This window comes from Patiria miniata, unplaced genomic scaffold (genome assembly GCF_015706575.1).
Source record: "Patiria miniata isolate m_02_andy unplaced genomic scaffold, ASM1570657v1 HiC_scaffold_20, whole genome shotgun sequence".
Lineage (NCBI taxonomy): Eukaryota > Metazoa > Echinodermata > Asteroidea > Valvatida > Asterinidae > Patiria > Patiria miniata.
The window spans coordinates 28,612,615-28,637,097 of record NW_024037059.1 but is presented as its reverse complement, the minus strand read 5'-3'; the positions used below and the strand labels follow the sequence as shown (position 1 = coordinate 28,637,097).

Below are 24,483 nucleotides of genomic sequence, written 5' to 3'. Positions count from 1 at the left end.
AATTTGCAACATTAAGTCTTCAAGGGATATGAACTTTCACATGAATTTTTACCATGACGGAAGAGTAAGTAAATCGTCAAAATTAACTTGAAAACAAGTTAGCACACATACAACAACACGATAGGATTTTTTTCATAAAACTGTATACATTGTTATTGTCAAGTATTTTCTCAAGACCTTAGATACATGGGATGGTTCTGTCTTCAACTCAGTAAGTAAGGCAAACAGAAACGGATTTGATTTTAACTTCAAAAGCAAAAGTACAATTTTATTTTAAAGAAAAATCAAATGAAAAAAAGAAGAGGAATATTTACAAGAATATTTACAAAATAATCAAATTAAATCAGAGGAACTTCCACAATTCAAGAACCCAACTTAAGAACGATCCAAAGAAATCAGGGTTTCTCTGAAGATGACAAAATGTAACAGAATTCAACTTAGGCAAATCAAAAGAAACTTCTCAAATCAAGCAAATTAAATCGCAGGTTAAATTAGCAGCTTAACTTAGCAGGTTAACTTAGCACGGCATAAAAATTAGCTACTTTGGAACAACACAAAACAAATATGAAAGCTCAATCCAACAAAATAATTCAGCAATTTCTCAACTGAGTCTTAACAAAATATTAACGGAAAATTTGCTGATCCAGCAAAGAAGCGAATACAGAAATATCAACCCAAATCTTCAAATAAAGCCAACTTAGTTGTTACATTAAAAGAAACAAAGTAAACAAAACAAGGCAACCGGTCTTTAAGTTTTACAAATTACAATTTAAATCAAAGCCAATTTGTGGGTTTTAGATTCCAGATTCTAGATGATGTGTAAGATACTTGCAACCTTCCCAGATACAGAATTCGGCTCAGGTGGGTGACACAAGTGTGGACTGGCTGGTCGTCTCTGCCTCGATCAGTGTGTTCATCAGTCACCACCTGGCTACAGTGGGGTCCCTGCCATTTAGAGATTGGTCTCACGGGATCGGAATAGGGTTGGTTGTTCCCACCAGGGAAAATGGTTATGGTAACTCTCGGGGAGTGTACTCTTAGGTCAGGCTACTGCCGTGTGACGTCTGGTCATATACAGCTGAAGAGAGGGTCAAGCAAGTACTTTTACATGTACTGCTGACTATACGTGGCTCTCGGCCTCAACAGTTTAGGTTGGCCGGCCCGGTACCTGCGGTGGCTGCTTCCACTCGCCTGCTGGTTACGGGTGGCGACGACCCAACACAACTTCACACAAATAACTCTTTGACACCTCTCTCTCCCAAACGCACAAATGGTTCTCTCCCGCACTCTACCTTACGCTTCAAATTTATACCACGTTCAAAAATGTGCTTTCACCTGGACTTCCGAGAACGTATAAAATACTACAAACGAATTACCATGGAAAAGACAGTAAATTACCATAACCATTTATTTCGAGGGGCGTCTTCCTACTGGTACCGTCGAATAAAAGAGATAATTGGCCTGTGCTACCAATTAGGTGCGAATTCCGTGAAGACATCGCGTTTAAAAACTGTTGCGTAAGTATCTAGATCGAAGTGTGATAAACTGCGTGAATTCGGGGCCGAGTGAACGATAAAGGAAACAGACACGAAACGTACAAAAAAAAACTCTGGCATAAAAACGAGACATAAAAAAAATGGAAATAATTTGACAGTTATCATGATCATTATTTGTGTGATAGGACTCGTTCAAAAACTAGGTCTAAGTTAAAATTATCGCCTGTAACAGAAAAGCTGTAGACTGTAGTGTTACATATATATTTTTAACAGAGCGAATTTGTTTTATTCATTTTCGATCATGCATGAAACACCCACTACTAGTATGCAGGGCGCCAAACCGAAATTGAACAAATTCCTTTGTTGAATTGATCCAAACAGCTTAAGAGGCTTCAAAATACACTGATTGTTTTCAGTTACACAATAAAAATATTCAAGAGATTCGAATAATACAATCATAGATTGGTTCTTAAAGAAGCAATTCTAATCATTTTTTTCCCCAAATTTGTGAGCAAATGCAATAAGCTACTTGTGCGGTTTGTGCCTTGTATTTCCACATAAGTTGCTTTAAACTTTTGTGGTCATTGAACTGTTGCTGGGAGACGCCACTCGAGGGAGCTGTTGTTCCTCAGGTTCTGACGTCACAGATTCTTCAGCCTCGGTTTCAACTGTCCAGGTCTTCCGTTCGTTCTCCGTTTCGTCCTTCGCAGGTTCGTTTTCCGCAGGTTCGTTCTCTAGTTCATATTCCTGTTTGGAATATAAAAGTTACAATCAAACTATTTCCTTGCAGAAAGCATTCTTCTGAAAAAATAAAATTATCTTCAATGTATTTGTTTCAAGAGTAAACGTATGTAACCGATAGACAGTGATTTTAAAATGGCGCGGCGGGGCCCGCTTTCACATAGATTGTCCGAGTATCACCCGTTGTCCACGGAGACCTGTCTCACAAGGGTCTATTACATAAACTAACTTTCACAAAGGTCTTGGAATTTTTTTCACCAATGTCAGAGTTTCCTTTATTACTTATAATGTTTAAAGGGCCCATGTAATGGCATTTTAAAAATGCAATTTATGAAATGTACCTTTGTGTTCCATTTCATTTTATCTTTAATATTCATATTGCCATTTTAAGGGCAGTGTTGACACATTTTTGGTTTTCATGCTAAATGCAAATTTTCCATATTCATGAGCAAATCTGTGACGTCATTCAAGGCAGAAACCTCAGTTTCACACCCAAAAATCACATCTACTTCAGCATTAAAAGTCACCAGAATTTTAGGGATTTGCCGTGGTTCGTCTATAATCTCAGTGGTTCATTGTTGTTTCAGTATATAACAGTAACATATAATGAGCTGAGAAAATTTATGCACAAATCTTTTCAATAAGTAGAATTTTGGGTTTACAAATTGAAGGAAAAAAAAACCCTAATCTGAAGAGTGTGTTCCTAGAATGACATCACAGCAACAGCGCCCTCAGTTGTCAGGAATAGCATGATACATTTTAAACGATTAAAATGGCCCACTTTACAATCATTATTTTTTTACCAAAAAAAGAGGGTTCCTCATATTTTGTACACATTGTAGAGGAATGGATAATTTGTTACAAACATTAATTTCATGATCCATTTAATACCATTTGGTTGTTTTTCCGACACCAGCAAAAGACGGAGTACCAATCAACAAATAGGATGTCGTCCATCTTTTTAAAGTCATTGAATCCTATTGTATGAACAAAAAGATAAAAATATGATTAGAAGCAAGTTAAATCTGTAATTAAACCACGATCTACAAAAATCCATCTAAACTCTACTTCATCCACGATTCACCAGTTTGCGATAAACTTCAAGCTTCATTCGAACTTCGTAAGAATATCTTGATAACTTTTAGTAGACCACATCTTGCCTCAGTTTCAAATTCTGTAATAACAAAGGTTTAATAAATTGTGGAGTGCCGTGGCCTCGTGGCCTGGGCACTGAATTCATGGTCTGTGGGTCATTCTGCAGGTTGTGGGTTCGAGTCCAGCCTGGGGTTATGGTGCGGGTGCCCGTGGGTAAGGCACTTTATCACTCATTGCTTCTCTCCACCCAGGAGTAAATGGATACCTGTAAAGGCAGAGATGGTTCTTGTGGTAACTTTTAGCTGCTTTTTGCGCCAAAATGGCAGCATCGAGCTGTATACTTCCCAGGAGCCGAGATTGTCTTTGAATGTTTCATTGGCCCACAGGTAATAATAATGTAGCGCCTTGAGTATCAATATTGGTGGATACATGCGCTTAAAATACACATTGTTGTTATTATCTCACCCGTGATTAGACTAGTTAATAGTCCTACCAGGATGACAGTACACATAGTGATGGTTGGGTACCACCATCTGGTGATCCGGTACAAGACAAACACGCTGAAAATAATGATAAAACAAAAAAGGAAATTAAAGATTCAACCTTTGACAAACAAAATAAATTCAGATACACATATTTATCATTCTCGCTGACATTTCAAGCTCTAAAAAGTGCCATTAATATGATTTTTGCACCGGTCATTATGTTCTTAATACTTTCAAACATGGTCAATTAGAACTTGAGTGGTGCGCGAACGGGATGAGAAACACAATTTGTGTAACGTTATACTCCTCTTACATATATGAAAACTATTTGACGTCCCGTTTTGGTCAATTTTATTGACACGTTTGAAATTTTCCATGCTTTCAGTTCCGGACAATTGAACTGAGGGCATGCAAGGGCGGATCTAGAACACAATTTTTTTTGGGGGGGGCCCAAACAATTTTTGGTCCCCCAACAAGTGGGTCCAAAAAATTGCGGCGTGGGGTTCGGGGCCGGGTCCGAATTTTTTTGGATTGAAGATGCTCTGTGGTGCGATCTGAGGCAAGTTCTGACCACTTCGACCATTTTTTTTTGAGGAAAAGATGGTGGTGTAGGCCCTACGCAGTGCAAGAATTGCGATGTCACTTAAAAAATATATAATAAATTAGGTTCTTTTTTTGGGGGGGGGGGCATGCCCCCCATTGCCCCCCCCCCCGGATCCGCCCTTGAGGGCATACTGTTGTGATGTCATTTCAGGAAGAAACTGTTCAGTTAAGGGGTTTTCTGTTCAAAGTGTGACCCAAACAATAATTGTGTTCACTGAAAACATTTGTGAGAAAAGTTTGCTCGCTGATTGACTACTTGTACTGAAACAACAACGAATCGCCAAAGAAAAGAAACTTTACAACCGCAAAATGACCAACATTCTGGCAACTTTTGGTGCTGAAATAGGTATAACATTAAGGTTTCTGCCTGAAATGACATCACGCTTTTGCGCACGAATATGAAAATTTGCATTTAGCATAAAAAACAAAAAATGTATACCCTTGAAAATGGCAAAACAAAAATTGAATATAGGATTGAATAGGACACAAAGGTGCATTTCTAAGAACTGGATTAATTTTAAAAAAATACATTTTTTTAAAATTTAATACAAATTGTCAATTAGGACTTACTATTCATCATCAGGTGTTATTGCAGTTGTGTTAAATCCACCTGTTATCTCTGAAGTATTGCCAAAAGAACCATTCATAAAAACACCCTGAGTGTTCAACAACAGATTGCCGGTAGCTTCGATGGTTCCCGTCACCAACCCATCAACGGAAGTGGTCATGTACATATCTGATGAGTTGGTAGTGCCGTTGGTTACCAGTTCTACCTGGCATCCGGCAGTGGAGAGAGGTAGATCGGCCGGTGGTTTTTGGAAAATAAGGGATCCGATGAAAATCCAGAGGCCGATGCTGGAACCAGAGAAGAAACCAACCAGGGCACCCTGAAATATAAAAACAAAAGTTGGAAAAGATGAACTGCAAACAATAAAATGCATCAATAAAAATGTGGAGTGCTGTGGCCTCGTGGTTAAGGGCACTGGATTCGTGGTCTGCGGGTAAAGCTGCAGGTTTGTGGGTTCGAGTCCAGCCGGGGGTCATTGTGCGTGTGCCCTTGGGCAAGGCACTTTGTCACTCATTGCTTCTCCCCACCCAGGAGTAAATGGGTACCTGTGAGGGCAGAGATGGTTATTGTGATTGATTTAGCTTCTTTGCGCCTAACAGGCTGCATCGAGCTGTATACTCCCCAGGGAGCTGAGATGGTATATGGAATGTTTCATTGGCCCAATGAGCAGGGGTAATAATAATGTAAAGCGCTTTGATCTTAGTTGAAAGCGCTATATAAGAATCTGTTATTATGTATTATTATTATCTCCATTTTCCAATAAGAAAGCCAATTTTTTTCCTGCGCTAAAAATATGCTCATGGAATTCAGATATGTGCACATTTTTTTTTCAGAGACCGTTTTACGGATAAATTATGTGGTCACGTGGTAATCGTTGGGGGCATTTCAATGGAAAAACATCGTTGATAGAATGGCATGATGGGACGTAGTTTCAATGAAATGCCCCTAAAGATGGCGGTATCCTGAACGGGTCTAAGCAGGAGAGTTTTAACAGTAAATATAAAACCTAAATATTTTTGGTAAAATTGAAAGTTGCCCGTCGATGGAAAGTTAGTTACAGACTTAAATCACCTTGATTGAGAAATGATAATAATTTCACAATAAAAATTAGACTTTGCATTTTTCTTCGCCGCTAGAGGGTGGCAGTCACTCATACCTTAGAGTTGCATCTTGGGAACATGAAACCGAGGATGAAAACGCCCATGACTGGCCCGCTGGTAATGCCGATCAGACCAATCAGCGTCTGAGATCAAATTAAATTAACACAGATTATAAATACAGAATACCAATTAACAAACCAACCGATGAAAAAAATGACTGCAAGCCGAAAGACAGGTCAAATGTTTACAAGATTGAACATGTTCTGCATGGTTAATTCACAGTTGATTCAAAATTTGGACTTTAGGGTGTCATTTTTCATCGAGAAAAGAGAAATTGAACATACCGGTAGTATGTCCCCTAATGATGACATGAAGTAAGTCATTCCAATGTTGAGAACACCAAAGAAAACGGCTGGGAAATGAGAACATGAAATAATTATTGTAAGACACTATCAAAAATATATCTCGGATAATCTTCAAATACCACAATCAGACTGGAACAAACGAGAACACAAACTATTTTGTTCATTTTTCAATATATCATGGATTTTGGCTTTGCCAACGTAACATCATACAAACGTATATTCAGTGCTTTCCGAGGTTTTGCGAGAAAAGAGTCCATCCTACAAAATAGTGAGACCGCTGTTTTAAAACCTACAGATATATGGCGCTTTACCTCATAAGTCGGTAATTTTTACAGAATATGAATGGAACTGTTATTCTGACATTATGGATTCTTACCTAGTAATTTGGTCACCACGAGGTAGGTGGAGTCGGGCATTTCCGTCCATATCTTGGTGATAACGTGTTCGCCTGTGAGAGTCACCACAGAATTGATGACTGAAGATACGGTACTGCGAAAATATTGACGAAAAATGTGCCAAAATAATGAGGAAAATAAGTGCATGCTGAATTAACTACTGCTGTACAGACCTAATTCATGAGAAAAGCATTTTAGATCTTGTTCCCTGAATCTATTTACTGTTGCATGGGATGGTGCCAGACTATTTTACGATTGGAGTGCGTGCCAAGCCTCACTTTCAAATAAAAAAAAATATAGTACAGGTATAGGGTACAGCAGGGTAGTTTACCTCGCTTTCAATTTAATATGGCCGACTCATCAATTTAGCCTGTTCGAATTTATTGTACCACTCTTATTTCTATGCATGATATCTCAGAAAGACTATGAATGTACATCTTATATTAACAGCAACGTCCCAAATAACTGCTAAAAGTAGCATGCTTATTCAACAACGATCGATGGGCAGTCGAATCGGCTGGCTTGGTATGGTTCATTGCAAGCTTGGTTTCTATTGTGTTCTGTTTCTTTCAGTTAGTTGTTTTAGGTTTTTTTTACCTTAGGGCGGCGCTGCAAAGACCAGACACGAGAAGACCCGCGAGTCCCGGTACGTGGGAAAATGATGCAACCGCGAAATACGGCAGCAACTGGGGAAAAAGGTTCACATTCAGCTTACGATTTTGAGCAGGAAATAGCAATTTCAAAGATAACTTGTGCTTACCCCCACCACCCAACATTCATCTCCGCTTTACTGCATCTTTCACATACTGTTTGCCATATGTCAATCGTGGGAATGATTCAACTTTCAAGAAAATTACAGGATTACAATAGAACCACCGGTGGATTCGGAACATAATTTATGGGTCAAAACACCGACCGACCGTCTATAATTCGAAAACGGGTCGGGGTTTGGAGGGGTAGTGGACCTCACCGGACGGTGAAGGTTTTGTTTTGCCCCCTTTATCCTTGAATCCATGGAGGGAAAGGGGATGATGAGAAGACTTCAGCATTGGTTCAAAAACTGTTCTAAAAAGACTCTCTTATTTTTTTTTTTTGGGGGGGGGAAGGATCCAGGTTGGCAACCTGATCGATCCGCCAGTGTACAGAACCAGTTGACTTGTAGAGACCCACTCTTCATTCTCTGATCGTAATGTTCTACATGGGATCTGTTTTGTGTGCGCGCGTTTGCTTCTGCATTCAATAGGGGACGTTGAACAATGTTATAGAGGTTTAGAGGGTCCCCAATTCCCCAGATGTCCCGAATTTGGCGATCGTCTACAAAACAAAAGAGGGACAATATGGGTCCACGATTGTATGCAAATACACACTTGTAAGTGGGTCTGGATGGTCTTGACTTTATACCCACCTCATCACGAAATACGATGAGATCTCGACTAAACGGATCACAGTCACCGTACAAGGCAAAGACGCCAAGTCCAGCAAGAGTACAGAGTATGGCGACAACTTCACAGCCAAAAAGGAACATACCCATGGCCCTACAGAAACAAGACCAGAGCTTCGATTTGTGACAACAATGCCATTTTCTTAAAGGGTCAATTAAGTGAGTTAGGGAACGTTATTTTTTTGCAAATTTCTACTCCCCTTAAATATTTGACATCCCTTTGTGGTTAATTTTATTGAAAAGTGCACTTCTTTAAACATTTAAAAAATATCCATGCTTTTCCAGACAACTGAGGGCGTTGTTGCTGTGATGTCATTTCAGGAAGACACTGCTCAGTTTAGGGGATTTTTTGTTCAAATTGTGAATCCCAAAATCTGCTCATTTAAAACATTCGTGAAAAAAGTTTGCACATTGGCTTACTGCTATGTACTGACACAGCATCGAATCACCAAAGAAACGAAAGTTTACGACAGCAAAATGTCCAAATTCTGGCACTTTTGGTGGCGAAGTCCTGAACTAGCTTTAACATGTGGGGTTTATGCCTGAAATGACATCACACTTCTGCTCATGAATATGGAAATTTTATTTGCATTAGCATAAAACCAAACAAAAATTGAAAATAAGATTAAATAGGACACAATGGTGTGTTTCCAAGGATTACATGAAACAATAAACAAGCTTTAAAAGTATATTTTTTATCAAGCAACCGTTTAGAAAAGATGAAACAAGTGCGAGTGCACAATAAGCTCTCACTGCGACGCTGATGGTACATATGGAACACCATACATTTGGTCAATTTTCGGTGACACACAGACAGACAGACAGACAGACAGACAGACAGACACCCACACCGACAGACAGACATACATACGCACAAAGGAAATACGCTATCGCAATATCCCCTTCGGCTTACATCCACAGGGATAAAAAGGAGAATATTCACCCCCTACTTTACAGCAGTTTGATCCGCCCCTATTATGCAAGACTCACATGTGTGCGGTCTTCATGTCTCTGCACGTGTTGTATCGCTGGACTTGGTACTGCAATATGCACAGTGAAGGCATCCAACCAAAGACACCCCCAACGACGACGGACCAGAAGCTCAAGTACTCCGTCGGATCGAAAGAAAAACTAGGAAAATATGAATGATGGAAATCTTTGATGATACAAGTATATTATTTGGCACACAGTCAGAGTATGTCATGAGAAAGATATTGGGCTATTAGTCCAGGCAATATAAGGTTTGACCTCAAATAAATTGCAACAGAATTTTTTTTACCACAGTGCATTTCTTTAAGGTCCCTAAAATGACATACTAAAAGTCCAAAAAAATCCAAGTGGTGGGAATATGCCTAATTTGCATAAATCCAAAATTGCCGCATATTTTAGGACTTTCACAATGATTTGGTCATATTTCTCATACTATTAGCTTCTTGAGGAACTTTAAACAACAATTTTAGTCCTTTAATTTACATTGATTTCATCATTACTCTAGTCCTAGGTAAATTTCAAGATCCCTATGTTTCCCAGATTTGCCAAATGCGGTATAATAATTTGCATAAATGCCGTATATTAATGTGCATAAATTAAAGTTAAAATTATGGCTGTCATGTGTTGACATCACAATTGAATTTTCCCTAATAACTTCTAGTTCAGTTACATGTATGTATACATAAATATCACACCACAAAGCATCTCTAAATGGTCCCGAAAAAAAAGTACAAAAAAATCCAAGTGGTGGAAATATGCTTGATTTGCATAAATTCAAAATAGCCACTAATTATATGATTTTCATATTGATTTGGCCATAACTCTCGTCCTACATTGCTTTTTGGGGTACTTTAAACAACAATTTGTCCTTTTACATTGATTTCATCATTATTCTAGTCCTGGGTACCCTTCTAGATCCCTATGTTTTCCAACTTTGCCAAATGCCGTATAATAATTTGCATAAATGCCGTATATTAATTTGCATATAAATCAAAATAAAAATTATGGCTGTCATGTGTGGACATGCCACAATTGAATTTTCCCTAATAACTTCTAGTTCAGTTATGTATCACACCACAGAGCATATTTATATGGTCCCGAAAAAAAAAGAAAAAAAATCCAAGTGGTGGAAATATGCCTAATTGCATAAATTCAAAATGGCCACTAATTATATGATTTTCATACTGATTTGGCCATAACTCTCGTCCTACATTACTTTTTGGGGTACTTTAAACACAAAATTTTCCTTTTACGTTGATTTCATCATTATTCTAGTCCTGGGTACCTTTCGAGATCCCTATGTTTCCCAACTTTGCCAAATGCCGTATAATAATTTGCATAAATGCCTTATATTAATTTGCATGAATTTAAATAAAGTAAAGTAAAGTTGAAGTTACAGCACAATTAGGACCCATGTTGGGACTTAGGCCATGGAAAATGGGTTGCGGGGGTAACTATTCATCAGGTTTTGCACTTTTATTGAGTCTGATTTAAGAGGCGCAAGATACATATTGAGTAATCTTCATCCAAGAACAGAATGACAAAGTTAAATACTAATTCTTAACAACTAAAAAGGAACAAGTAGCAAGTCAATTAAATAAAAACACAATCATAGTTAAAGTCGCAATTATTTAAGTGGTTCTCGCTAAATCACTTAACAATATCACTTTCGAATATGCAACTCAAATACAAAATACGGAATAGTAAATGAAATGAAAGGGTAGCTTAACTTCTTATCATTATATGATTACTGTGAAGAGAGAAAACAATTGTACTTTTCCTGATAATCCAAGTTCAGTTATGAATACAGAAATATCACAAAGATTCATATTGGCGGCCTATCATCCATATTGGCTTGCATACAATGTTAGTCTGATTGTTATCATCTACACGTACATCATTGTATCTTAGAATGAACACTTATGTGGCAGACTATAATCTTCAGCAGCCTAGGATCAATGTCTGGTGGTGGCGAGTTGGCACAACTAGTGCCACGGTTTTCAGTGCAAGCAGTTGAACAAGAGAGACCATACTTTCGGCACGTGCAGTTTCTATTCGCACAAGTCTTTCTAGCGCCCTTTCGTTTTTGGACGGTTAGTCATGACGGTTCGTCATGACAGCTCGTCATAACGGTCGTCCTGTCCAATCACATTCCTCGCTGAAACGAAGGGGCGTGATCAATCAAATTTTGTCAATCAACTGGCTCCTCTGTACGGTAACCTTTGTCATTCGTAATAAAGACTTTAGAATGCAACAACAATGCAAATTGAAATCGAATGCAACAACAATGGAAATTGAAAGCCAGCCCATGCAGTTGCTCACTTTGAATGGGATTAGTGCGGGAGTTTCAAAAGGGGTACAAGGCCATAGGCCCTACATTTATTTACCACGCGATGTTTAAAGTTCTTAAAGAAAAGGAGCAGGAAGAAATCTCTTTCATGCTGTGACTGTCTTAGGGCGCCGATGAACTCGTACGAAAACATGATGGATTACAGGGTTCATTTGTTTATTGCGAGAATAAATTGGCAAACTTTCATCACTACATGTAGTTTTGAACCCAGTGCATGTGTTTATATATACTATATATCCACATGTACTATATGTACATGTGGATTCAAACACTGAAATGCCACTTTTGCAATATACCCCATAATCCTTCATTTTTCTGTGCGACTTCATCTGTGCCTGCATGGAAGAGGGTTTTTTCTCAATTCTTTTCTTTCAGAATTCTAAACATTGCACGACATGTGCCTCCTGCCTAGTTTAAGTCATATTTGCTATTAATTTAATACACATTTAACAAAATGGGCGTCTGCAAGGGTGTCGCTGGGGGTGGGGTGGGCAAATGTCCCCCGCCCACCCAAAAACAAAATGATCAATTGAAAATATGCTAGAGAGAATACAAGGATTTTGGGGGACAATTAAATTGCTTTGCCCCCACTACAAAAAAAATCCTGGGTGGGCCAAATGAGTGGCAAATTAAGTGCTTTGCCCAAGGGCACACGCACCACAACCCCACGGCGAAATAACAAGAATTATTTTATTTCATACACTTCTCTTTTTTTCGCCATAACTGATTGCAATGGTACCTCACCAGTTTAGTTTCAACAGAACGTAATAAAAAACATGTATTTTTAGATGATAAGCATATGTTACATAAACTCCAGGGACTCAGAGGCTCTGTCAAATTCCAAATTGAAGTCTACCGACACTGCTTATGTTTTTGAGTAGTCATAATGTGAACCAAAAAAAGTGGATCACGTCTCCCATATTAGGCAGCTTTTTTTCTGCTTCTATTACTTTGACTGGATGGCTGGCTTTAAAATAAATTGTCTTCACAAATTAATATTCATGAGTAGAAACGAGGAAGAACAAAAGACAAATGGACAATAATTGCAGCCTCTCATTTCCAACAAGCCTCCTTCTACAGTATCAGATTTAGAGGGGGCGGTTGCAAATCCTCTCTGCCGTTCAGCAGCTGCCTAATTTTATAAACTATTAAAATAGGACCAAAAAATAACAGAGCAAACTTTTATTATGCCCTGCAAAAACCAAAAAGCCACAAAATCCTTTTTTTTTTTTTTTTTTTAGAAAATATTGAGCATATTTTATTGCTTATGCAGAAAATTATGATTCGTACAGTCAAGCCAGGAACCGTTCTTTCGATAATTCAGAATATAATTTTATTACGTCTGTGCAAAGACAAAACAGCCATAATTTTGTGTATTTTTAGATGACAGGCATGTGTTACATTAACTCCAAGGACTTTAGTGGATCCGTCAATCTCCAAATTGAAGTTTGACGTTTTTATTTTCGGGTAGCCATGTGCAGCACCAGAAATGCGCTTCAAAAGTTAGATTATGTCTTCCATATTATTTGCCGAGGCAGCAACCAACTTCCAATTGAGCAAGCAGTGATCAAACTCCTTTTTGTGCCGTAGTGTGGTTAGGGTTTGTGACTCATGATCAGAGGGTCAGGAGTTCGAATTCAGGTGCTGGTCATTATGTTGTGTCCTAGGGCAGACTTCATCCACGCTTGCCTCTCTCCAACCAGGAGTATAAATGGGTGCCGGTATTAGCTGTGGAGTAACCTGCGATGGACTAGCATCCCATCCAGGGGGAATAGAAATATTCTCTGAAACCGAGATAAATGCCGGCGCTGCCCATGGCCCAATGGGCCACACTTGCTCCTGACAGACTTTACTATTTAATTACTACTTTTTATCATCAAAAAAGTGGTGGGTAAATGCCCCCATGCCCACCCTCGAAAAAAGATAAATTGAGAATATGCTGGCAAAAGTTGGAGTTTATGCAACAGAATTATGCTAATCTTAAAATAAAATGGCTGGTTTGTTTTTTTTGTTTTTTTTGTCTTTTGCATGGGCATAATAAAATTCTGCACTAAAGTTACGACATTGGTAGAATTGACAGAGCGTCTCACGTCGTTAAAGATTATGAAACATAATTATGCTAATTTTAAGATAAAATTGCTTTTATTTTGTTTTTTTTCTTGGTCTTTTGCATAGGTATAATAAAATTCTGCGCTGAATTTACGACAACGGTAGACTTGACGGAGCCTCTAACGTCGTTGGAGTTTATGCAACATATGCTAATTTCATCATAAAATGGCTTTTATGGGTTTTTCTTTTGCATAGGCATAATAAAATTCTGCACTGAATTTACGACAGAAAAGTTTGTGGCTACACGCTGAAGAAATATTAATTTTCAGCATTCAGATATGAGAGGAAAACTGGCGAGGTGCGATTTCAATCGGTTATGGCGAAAAATATCAGAAAATGGACGAGTATATTAGAATTGAATTCATGGTCAGAATCGGAATCGGTAGACTTGAGGGAGCCTCTATGACGTGTTTGGAGCTTAATATATGCAACATTTGATTATCTCAATATCAAAAATAAAATGGCTTATGTCTTTTGCATGCATGGGCTTCCTAAATTTCTGCACTGAGATAACGAAAAAAACTTTGTGGCTACACTGTCGAACTATTAAATGTCTGCATAAAGGTACGAATTAAAGAATCAGTGTTGATATGCGAGTTACGCCGAAAGAAATCAGAAAAAAGAATATTAGTTTTGAATGCTTTGTGTGATTTGTACAAGTTCCTGGATCCTCCCCTGGGTTTATTCTTATAAGAGCTGTGATTTTGCAGTCCCTGGTGAACAAATATGATGAAATTATGTGGTAGCAGTACTATTATTGTAAGCAGCCGCTTTCTTATTTGTTCCAACAAATATAGTAAAACGTAGTAAAATACTTCCGCTTCCTAGTTATATATTTAATACACATTTAACAAAATGGGCGTCTGCAAGGGTGTCACTGGGGGTGGGGTGGGCAAATGTCCCCCGCCCTCCCAAAAACAAAATGATCAATTGAAAATATGCTAGAGAGAATACAAGGATATTGGGGGACAATTAATTTGCTTTGCCCCCACTACAAAAAAAAAATCCTGGGTGGGACAAATGAGTGGCAAATTAAGTGCTTTGCCCAAGGGCACACGCACCACAACCCCAGGGCGAAATAACAAGAACTATTTTATTTCGCCATAACTGATTGCAATGGTACCTCACCAGTTTAGTTTCAACAGAACGTAATAAAAAACATGTATTTTTAGATGATAAGCATATGTTACATAAACTCCAGGGACTCAGAGGCTCTGTCAAATTCCAAATTGAAGTCTACCGACACTGCTTATGTTTTTGAGTAGTCATAATGTGAACCAAAAAAAGTGGATCACGTCTCCCATATTAGGCAGCTTTTTTTCTGCTTCTATTACTTTGACTGGATGGCTGGCTTTAAAATAAATTGTCTTCACAAATTAATATTCATGAGTAGAAACGAGGAAGAACAAAAGACAAATGGACAATAATTGCAGCCTCTCATTTCCAACAAGCCTCCTTCTACAGTATCAGATTTAGGGGGGCGGTTGCAAATCCTCTCTGCCGTTCAGCAGCTGCCTAATTTTATAAACTATTAAAATGGGACCCAAAAATAACGGAGCAAACTTTTATTATGCCCTGCAAAAACCAAAAAGCCACAAAATACTTTTTTTTTATTTTTTTTTATAGAAAATATTGAGCATATTTTATTGCTTATGCAGAAAATTATGATTCGTACAGTCAAGCCAGGAACCGTTCTTTCGATAATTCAGAATATAATTTTATTACGTCTGTGCAAAGACAAAACAGCCATAATTTTGTGTATTTTTAGATGACAGGCATGTGTTACATTAACTCCAAGGACTTTAGAGGATCCGTCAATCTCCAAATTGAAGTTTGACGTTTTTATTTTCGGGTAGCCATGTGCAGCACCAGAAATGCGCTTTAAAAGTTAGATTATGTCTTCCATATTATTTGCCGAGGCAGCAACCAACTTCCAATTTAGCAAGCAGTGATCAAACTCCTTTTTGTGCCGTAGTGTGGTTAGGGTTTGTGACTCATGATCAGAGGGTCAGGAGTTCGAATTCAGGTGCTGGCCATTATGTTGTGTCCTAGGGCAGACTTCATCCACGCTTGACTCTCTCCAACCAGGAGTATAAATGGGTGCCGGAATTAGCTGTGGAGTAACCTGCGATGGACTAGCATCCCATCCAGGGGAAATAGAAATATTCTCTGAAACCGGAGATAAATGCCGGCGCTGCCCATGGCCCAATGGGCCACACTTGCTCCTGACAGACTTTACTATTTAATTACTACTTTTTATCATCAAAAAAGTGGTGGGTAAATGCCCCCATGCCCACCCTCGAAAAAAGATAAATTGAGAATATGCTGGCAAAAGTACAGGTATTTGTTTGTTGTTGTTGGTTTTTTTTTTGGGGGGGGGGGCGAAATGTGCATTACCCCCCTCTAGAAAAAATCCTGGCGACGCCCATGGCATTCGACGTGGCAGTCCCTGGCAGGTAGGTGTGTGTGTGTGTGTGTTCCATAATTATTTGAATAATAATCTAAAGTCTTTATTCTCGAACAACAAAGTTTACCGTACAGAGGAGCCAGTTGATTGGCCAAGATCCATTGATCACGCCCCTTCGTTTTAGCGAGGAATGTGATTTGCCAGGACGACTGTCATGACGAGCTGTCACAAACCGTCATGACTAACCGTCCAAAACGAAGAACGCTTCTTACACCCACATCTGATGACCTCAAGTAGTGATGGTGGTGCTGGCGGTTTGTCCGTTTGTATGGGAAGATTATTATACGGCATTTGGCAAATTTGGGAAACATAGGGACCTAGAAAGGTACCCAGGACTAGCATAATGATGAAATCAATGTAAAAGGACAAATTGTTGTTTAAAGTACCCCAAAAAGCAATGTAGGACGAGAGTTATGGCAAAATCAATATGAAAACTCGAGGTTCGCGTTTGTTGAGTTACAAACGCAGAGTGGTCGGGCTGGCATATTTTCTTGTGTTTACAGTGACTTAATTATAATTGAACTGCACAATACCCCTCCCATTACCCTGCACCCATTACCCTGTGTTTTTCACAAAGAAAATCACACAACCTGCAGTTGAACTTGTTGCTACCTGGGCAAGACTTGTAGGCCTATCAGGAAGCGCACATCTGGTGCTGCATGGATGGCTACTCAAGCATACAACCAGTTGGGCCTATTGGTAGAGTTAACGAAGCCTCTAACGTGGTTGGAGTTTATGCAACAGAATTATGCTAATCTTAAAATAAAATGGATGGTTTTTTTTTTGGTTTTTTTTTGTCTTTTGCATGGGCATAATAAAATTCTGCACTAAAGTTACGACATTGGTAAAATTGACAGAGCGTCTCACGTCGTTAAAGATTATGAAACATAATTATGCTAATTTTAAGATAAAATTGCTTTTATTTTGTTTTTTTCTTGGTCTTTTGCATGGGTATAATAAAATTCTGCGCTGAATTTACGACAACGGTAGACTTGACGGAGCCTCTAACGTCGTTGGAGTTTATGCAACATATGCTAATTTCATCATAAAATGGCTTTTATGGGTTTTTTCTTTTGCATGGGCATAATAAAATTCTGCACTGAATTTACGACAGAAAAGTTTGTGGCTACACGCTGTAGAAATATTAATTTTCAGCATTCAGATATGAGAGGAAAACTGGCGAGGTGCGATTTCAATCGGTTATGGCGAAAAATATCAGAAAATGGACGAGAATATTAGAATTGAATTCATGGTCAGAATCGGAATCGGTAGACTTGAGGGAGCCTCTATGACGTGTTTGGAGCTTAATATATGCAACATTTGATTATCTCAATATCAAAAATAAAATGGCTTATGTCTTTTGCATGCATGGGCTTCCTAAATTTCTGCACTGAGATAACGAAAAAAAAGGTTTGTGGCTACACTGTCGAACTATTAAATTTCTGCATAAAGGTACGAATTAAAGAATCAGTGTTGATATGCGAGTTACGCCGAAAGAAATCAGAAAAAAGAATATTAGTTTTGAATGCTTTGTGTGATTTTGTACAAATTCCTGGATCCTCCCCTGGGTTTATTCTTATAAGAGCTGTGATTTTGCAGTCCCTGGTGAACAAATATGATGAAATTATGTGGTAGCAGTACTATTATTGTAAGCAGCCGCTTTCTTATTTGTTCCAACAAATATAGTAAAACGTAGAAAAATGTAGTAAAATACTTCCGCTTCCTAGTTATATTCAGTTTTTATTGCACTTCCGGTAACACCGGAAGTAAAGGTCAAGCGGTTTCGTGTCCGGGAACAGGAAATGTTACTCAAGGCATAGTCTACAACCTCAAGAAAAAAACGAACACGATACTCTACTGAGATCAAAAGTATAGCTCAAACTATTTTGTCCAAATTTGCCCTTCCATCACTTTGCCCTTACATTACGTCCTGATGACGTAACCAAATTTATAACATCTTCGTAACATGGTACAAATTCACACTAGGTTTTATGATCATCCCGTAAACCGTTCGGAAGAAATTTTGCTTTGTTTTAATTTCAGGCTTAAGTCTTCATTTTGAATTCACGTAATTTTGACCTTCCGGTAGACCCGGAAGTAAAGGTCAAGCGAGTTCACGTACACGACAAAAAATGTTTATCAACTAATGGTCTATCTGATTGCAAAGTTGAAACGTAATTGATCACTTTGTTTAAGAGTTATAGGTGAAAGTATTTGGCCCATTTTTTTCTCTAAAATCGCTTGTAATTTGACACCCAATGACGCCATCATGAAGTCAGAAAAATATGCACCACTTGGGACGAGGGTCGATATATGTTGAAAGTTACAAGTTCATACCATATACTGTTTATGAGAAAATCCGCGGAAACTTATTGTCCAGAAAAAAAGAAAGAAAGAAAGAAGATTAATCGTAACAACTCCAATCAGTGGTCGGGTTGTGCCCGACCACTCAATCATGGTTTAAGTGGCCATTTTGAATTTATGCAAATTATGCATATTTCCACCACTTGGATTTTTGGACCTTTTTTAGGGGCCTTATAGAAATGCACTGTGGTGTGATATTTAGTAAATAACTGAACTTGGATTATCAGGAAAATTCAATTGTGACATGTCCACACATGACAGCCATAATTTTAACTTTAATTTATGCAAATTAATATATTGCATTTATGCAAATTATTATACGGCATATGGCAAATTTGGGAAACATGGGGATCTTGAAAGTTACGTAGGACTAGAATAATTATGAAATCAATGTAAACGGACTACAATTGTCGTTTTAAGTACCTGAAAAAGCTAACGAATATAAGAAATATGACCAAATCAATGTGAAAGTCCAACAATTTTCGGCCATTTTGGATTTAGGCAAATTAGGCATATTTCCACCACTTGGATTTTTTTGGACTTTTAGTATGTCATTTTAGGGACCTTATAGAAATGCACCGTGGTGAAAAAAATTCTGTTGCAATTTGTTTGAGGTTCACTCAAAAAATGAAGTATTTTGCCTGGACTATATGGGGCCATCGCAGATTTGTCCTTGGGAAAAATATACCATATAGGCAGAATAACAAGCAAAGGCAGCCAATTTGAAATTTGAAAATTGCTTGTTTTTCTACCTTTATTTTTTTCAAAGGACATATTTGCGATATAGCCAAATAACTTTCTCATGATATACTCTGACTGCCAAATTCCATGCTTGTATCATGAAATATCAGCACTTTCGTTTTCCCGAGCATATTGCAACTTTTTTTGTTAACTGATACATCTGGGCTTTTCTATCCATTAATGTTTAAAATATGACATCTTTTGTTGGAAACGGACCTCTGTAGTTAATAGTTTATGTGCTTAGTCTGTGGGAGAGTGTTGTATTACAGGGACAAAGGGAAAGACAATGGCTTGTCCTATTGAATTATGTAAAGTACGACTGTGTAATGTAGGCCTACTCGGGTGTTTTCTCTAACGCAAGCAGCAAAAGCTATATCTCACTTGAATATGTCCAGCCTTCCCTTTTCTGCTCCGATGTCCCAGACAGTTGGAAATCCAAACTTAGCAGAAGCGTAAACGACTGCACCAATTAATGGTGAGTACATGAGAATCATCTGGAATGCGTCTGCCCATACTACTGCCTTGATACCGCCCTAAGAAGAGAAAAGTTACACAAATATCTTAGTTAGCATTTTTGTGTGTGGATATTTCTATAGAATACTTAATTTCACCATTTTTTTTTCAGAAAGAAAAAATATGGGTGCCGGGATTTATGAAGGACCTGTTCAAGAAAGAAAAATGACCTTTGGTTTTTATATGTATAATTTTTTTAAACACTTTGTTTAATAGATAAATCTTCACTCATTGGTGCAGTATGGTCTGCAACTCCTCGAAGCCTGTGCCACCCCCATAGGAACAGTTGGGAGAAGAAAAGAATAAGCTCTCTCTCTTAAAAGGACAAATATGTTCCCCCTAAAAAAAAGGATCGTAACAAGTACTCCCTCCATCAGAGGACCCGTGTTACACCATTGCAATTTTCAAGTTGGATTTTTTTTCTGAGCAGTTTCATATATTTCTTTTAAAATTATAACCACTCAGAACAAGAATATTTGACGCACCAAGGCGGTATAGAAGGTGCATACTCCAGAGAGGACGATGACACTGACGAAGAAACTCATGTCCGACACTACAGTTAGAAGAAACAAAACAAGACAAGCTTGGTAAAGAGCGCTATTGAATTGATTAAAAATGGCTGTTCACTGGAGGTCTTTTCATGCAGCTACTATTTGGGGTGATGTGGTCCAATGGTTACGGTGTTCGACTCGTGTGCCATGGTACATGGGTTTGAATCCTGACCGTGGGAACATGGTGCGTGTGCTCTTGAGCAAGGCACTTTACCATTGTTGCTTCGTCCTTCGGATGGGACGTTAAGCCGTAGGTCCCATGTGTTGCGCAATGCATCCCAGTATAACACTTATCGATAAGAGCAGGGGTTTGCCCCGGTGTTTCTGGCAGTGGCTGCTTAATGCACCGCAGCACCTTGTAAACCCTTATAAAGGTGTTTCATAATGGTTGTCATATTTCTCATGTACTTCATTTACCTGTCTCTAATAATAGACATAATTCCAGCACCTTGAGTACCTAATTGTTGGTAGATGCTTATTATTATTACACAGAATGGGCCGAATGGCGTTACGGGGTAATACTATACGTTAGCACTGCCCGACTCTGTAGTGACAGTGGGTCAGTCAGTGACGAGAAAATAAGTAATCAAACTCTCCAAATCCAACCCTTTTTCCTTTTATAACGCACCTGTTGTGAGAACAAGACAAGCAGCAAACGTTGCTATTCCAGCGTGCAGAATCTGCGTGGGAAAAATATTAACTTGCACAATTAAATCTTCAAATTGTGATGAGCGTTTTAATGATATACGCATCAATTCAACACATAATTGTTGAACAGCTTACACTATCAGCATTAACTGGTAAAACAAGGGAAATCCCTCAGATACTGAAACTGTTTAATTATTCTTTGGTAAACGCAAAGGATAATGGGTTTTGAAATCATTATTCGAAACTCACCATGAATAAGTACCCGATGAAAAGACAGCAGTTACGGACGATTTTGTTGAAACGCATTTCCAGATACTGAAAATATATAAACACAAGAATTCTAAGTCACTTAAATTTTCAATCCGTGAATTTTTTTTTGCTGTTTTGAAATGGAGGTGTTTTCCAAAAAGTTTCATCTTAATTTGAACAGCCTCTGGAATTGGTAAATCTTTCCTTATTGTGAATCAAACTCAAAGCGTTGTGGGTGATTTACCGCCACGATCCACGTAAGTACCGTGCATTATGTGCACACTCATTGATAGTGCGCATTACCATGGGACGCTACATATTAGGGGCCATTCAGAATTTTCAATGTTTTAAAATTTCGACTTTTTTTCCAAATTGACCCACCCACCCACCCCTAATTTCGATTAATAAAAAACTGATTTGTTACGAAACTGATTTGTTACGAAGTATTAAAAAACAAAACATGTACATGTACATGCACTTGCATATGTACATCATTACATCTCACTGGCGGGCCTGTGCGGGTTGCGTGTCCTTTCGGAAAAAAAAAATCCATTGCTGCTGAGTGCTGGGCGGAGGCAAAAGATGTCTCTTTGCAACTTTTCGACAACAAATATGACGCACAAACAAACAGTTCGTACGAGGAACATGGGTTCTTCATTATCAGCTTTTGCTGTTTCCTCCTCATGCCACAGTGGGTCTATATACACGTACATGACGTACAACAGTTGACGAAGTTGGAAAAGAAACACGTAAATATTGAAATGCTGGCGCATAGTTCAGGCAAGTCAAGATCTATTTTTTTTTTGGCTCATTTTTTCCATGAAAAGTGAATTTCGATTTTCAATTATTTAGCTTGACCCACCCACCCACAATTTGGAAAAATAGTCGAAATTTTAAAACATTGAAAATTCTGAATGGCCCCTAAAAAAAAGAAAAAAGCAGGACAAGGTTGGATTAAAGGGAATATATAACATTTGCAAACATCAAAAAACGAAATGATCAAATTATCACGAAATATCTTACTGGATTATTACGAGTTAATGAGTCCAAAGCATCCTAAATCTGTGGCTCTTGGTGTGCCGACAATTTCAAAAAACTTTTTTTTTTCCAACGCTGGTTGGCCGACCAGCGTTGGAATCAGCAACCATCATCACCCTTTTGTACTCCTGGAAAATCCGACTCACCTGATAGACGCTCCTTAATCGTAGTTTGTAGAAAGTGGGCAGGAAGATTTTACCAGAAATGTAGCCATCAACGAGGATAGGAATGATTGCACCAAAGGGTGCCATGGCGCCTCGGAAGTAAACCTCAGATACCATTCCCTGGATGTAAATACCAGTGAAGAGACTGGCAAGAAGGGACAGAGCCACGGGGAAGAAACCCATCTATAAGAAAATTGTTTCCAACAGTCATGTTATAAAATCATCTTATAATCTAGAATTCATAAATACCTTGATCTCAAACGGTTAAAACCGGCCATAACACTTTATTCCCTTATATAACTAAGTTCAGTCGAATTTCTTTTTTTAATTGAAAATAAGATACTAAAGAACCCACATATAATTGTATTTTGTGGGGGTTAAGTTTGACGGAGTTATTACCCAAAAGTACCCATCCACCAAACCACACACCCCTGCTAAATCCCCACGACCTTCAGGAACAAACAACGTTTATGGACTGATGAAAATCTTTGATGGGAATTGAACACATGACTTGTTGGAATATGTTTAAACTAGACTAGTTCCACAAAAAGTCTATAGCCTATAATATTTTCAGATCGCGATAGCTTTAAGTGTCAATTTAAAACATATCAGTGGCTTTTTTTTAGCCAACAACAGCCCTTTGACAAAACCTTTATGATCACAATTAAATTATTGATATAAGATGAGACTCGAACCGAGAACAAACCGATTGCGAGTCAGGATATCTACCATCCAACCTACTCTATAAACCCACCTATCTCTAGGCCTATCAAAGAACAATGCAGGTGGGATGTGAACTCCTATTTAAAATGAGACTCGAACCAAGAACCAACCGATTGCGAGTCAGGATATCTACCATCCAACCTACTCTATAAACCCACCTATCTCTAGGCCTATCAAAGAACAATGCAGGTGGGATGTGAACTCCTATTTAAAATGAGACTCGAACCAAGAACCAACCGATTGCGAAGAAGGGAATCTACCATCCAACCTACTCTAAACCCATTTATCTCTAGGTCTATCAAAGAGCAATGCAGGTGGGATGTGAACTCCTATTTAAAATGAGACTCGAACCAAGAACCAACTTCCGATTGCGAGTTAGGGGTATCTACCGTCCAACCTACTCTAAACCCACCTATCTCTAGGTCTATCAAAGACCAATGCAGGTGGCCTGAAGTGAGATGTGATCTCCTATTAAACAGCTTGTAAGGGTACGTTGTTGACGTAATTAACACGCTTAATTGAGGTCCTTTTGAACTAATATCAACAGTGAGAAGATTCGAAATCCGCTTATTTTAAGTGCTGGTAAAAACCACCCAACCTACTCAAAACTCGTCCATCTTTAAAGCTTTATTAGGCCTATTAAAAATGTGTTTCTGCAGGTGGATTCAAACCCACGTCCACCTGCTTATGAGTGCTACTTGATGTCTCACCTGTCGACTGGCGACCATGAACTCATTGGTCGTTCTCTTGCGTCTGCCTCGGATAGCGTAGAAGATCCCAATCACTGCAGACACGGCCAGGACAACTCCAAGGACAACATAGTCGGCCCAGCTGAACTTGGGTTGGCTGGGTGAATCCATGGTTTTGGCAACTTCCTGCCCGAGTTTTAGTTGGGTTATTTTATTGGCGGATTTGGTTGAATTGCTGACGAGACTGAGATAGATTCAGTTCACACTTGGAGAGTGGCACAGAGGTTTGTTACTTATTAGCGGTCAAACTGTCTTTTTACAACTCACAAAGTTGACTTTTGTAAAAAAAAACCACACTAATATTTACAGTTTGTTACAAGTGTAAATGCACGCAAACATTATGATGTGGGTCAGGATTGAGCATGGTGTACAATAAAGACATGGGTAGCGCTGATAGCGAGGTTTGGAGATATGAAACGCAAATATCAAAGATAATGTGTTATACTCAAGTTAATGAGCACAACTTCCAAGGTTCGTCAACAGAGCTCAAACAATGAAATTCCTGTAGTATACAATAACAAACATCGGTCTTCTAAAA

At 38.5% G+C, this 24,483-nt stretch overlaps 1 protein-coding gene across 1 annotated transcript; it reads right to left on the bottom strand.

Moving 5' to 3' along the window:
- Nucleotides 1-235: 235 nt before the first annotated feature.
- Nucleotides 236-24,369, bottom strand: LOC119728486 (sodium-coupled monocarboxylate transporter 1-like). The gene is made up of 16 exons (XM_038200744.1): nt 23,907-24,369; nt 22,456-22,656; nt 21,272-21,337; nt 21,003-21,054; nt 20,309-20,376; nt 19,692-19,843; nt 9,280-9,420; nt 8,254-8,383; nt 7,446-7,534; nt 6,830-6,942; nt 6,433-6,500; nt 6,145-6,231; nt 4,991-5,307; nt 3,798-3,892; nt 3,129-3,214; nt 236-2,243 (listed from the first exon to the last, which is right to left on the bottom strand). Exons 1-16 carry the CDS (start codon nt 24,054-24,056, stop codon nt 2,064-2,066), a joined length of 1,995 nt encoding a protein of 664 aa, XP_038056672.1. The 5' UTR covers nt 24,057-24,369; the 3' UTR covers nt 236-2,063.
- Between the last annotated feature and the right edge of the window lie 114 nt (nt 24,370-24,483).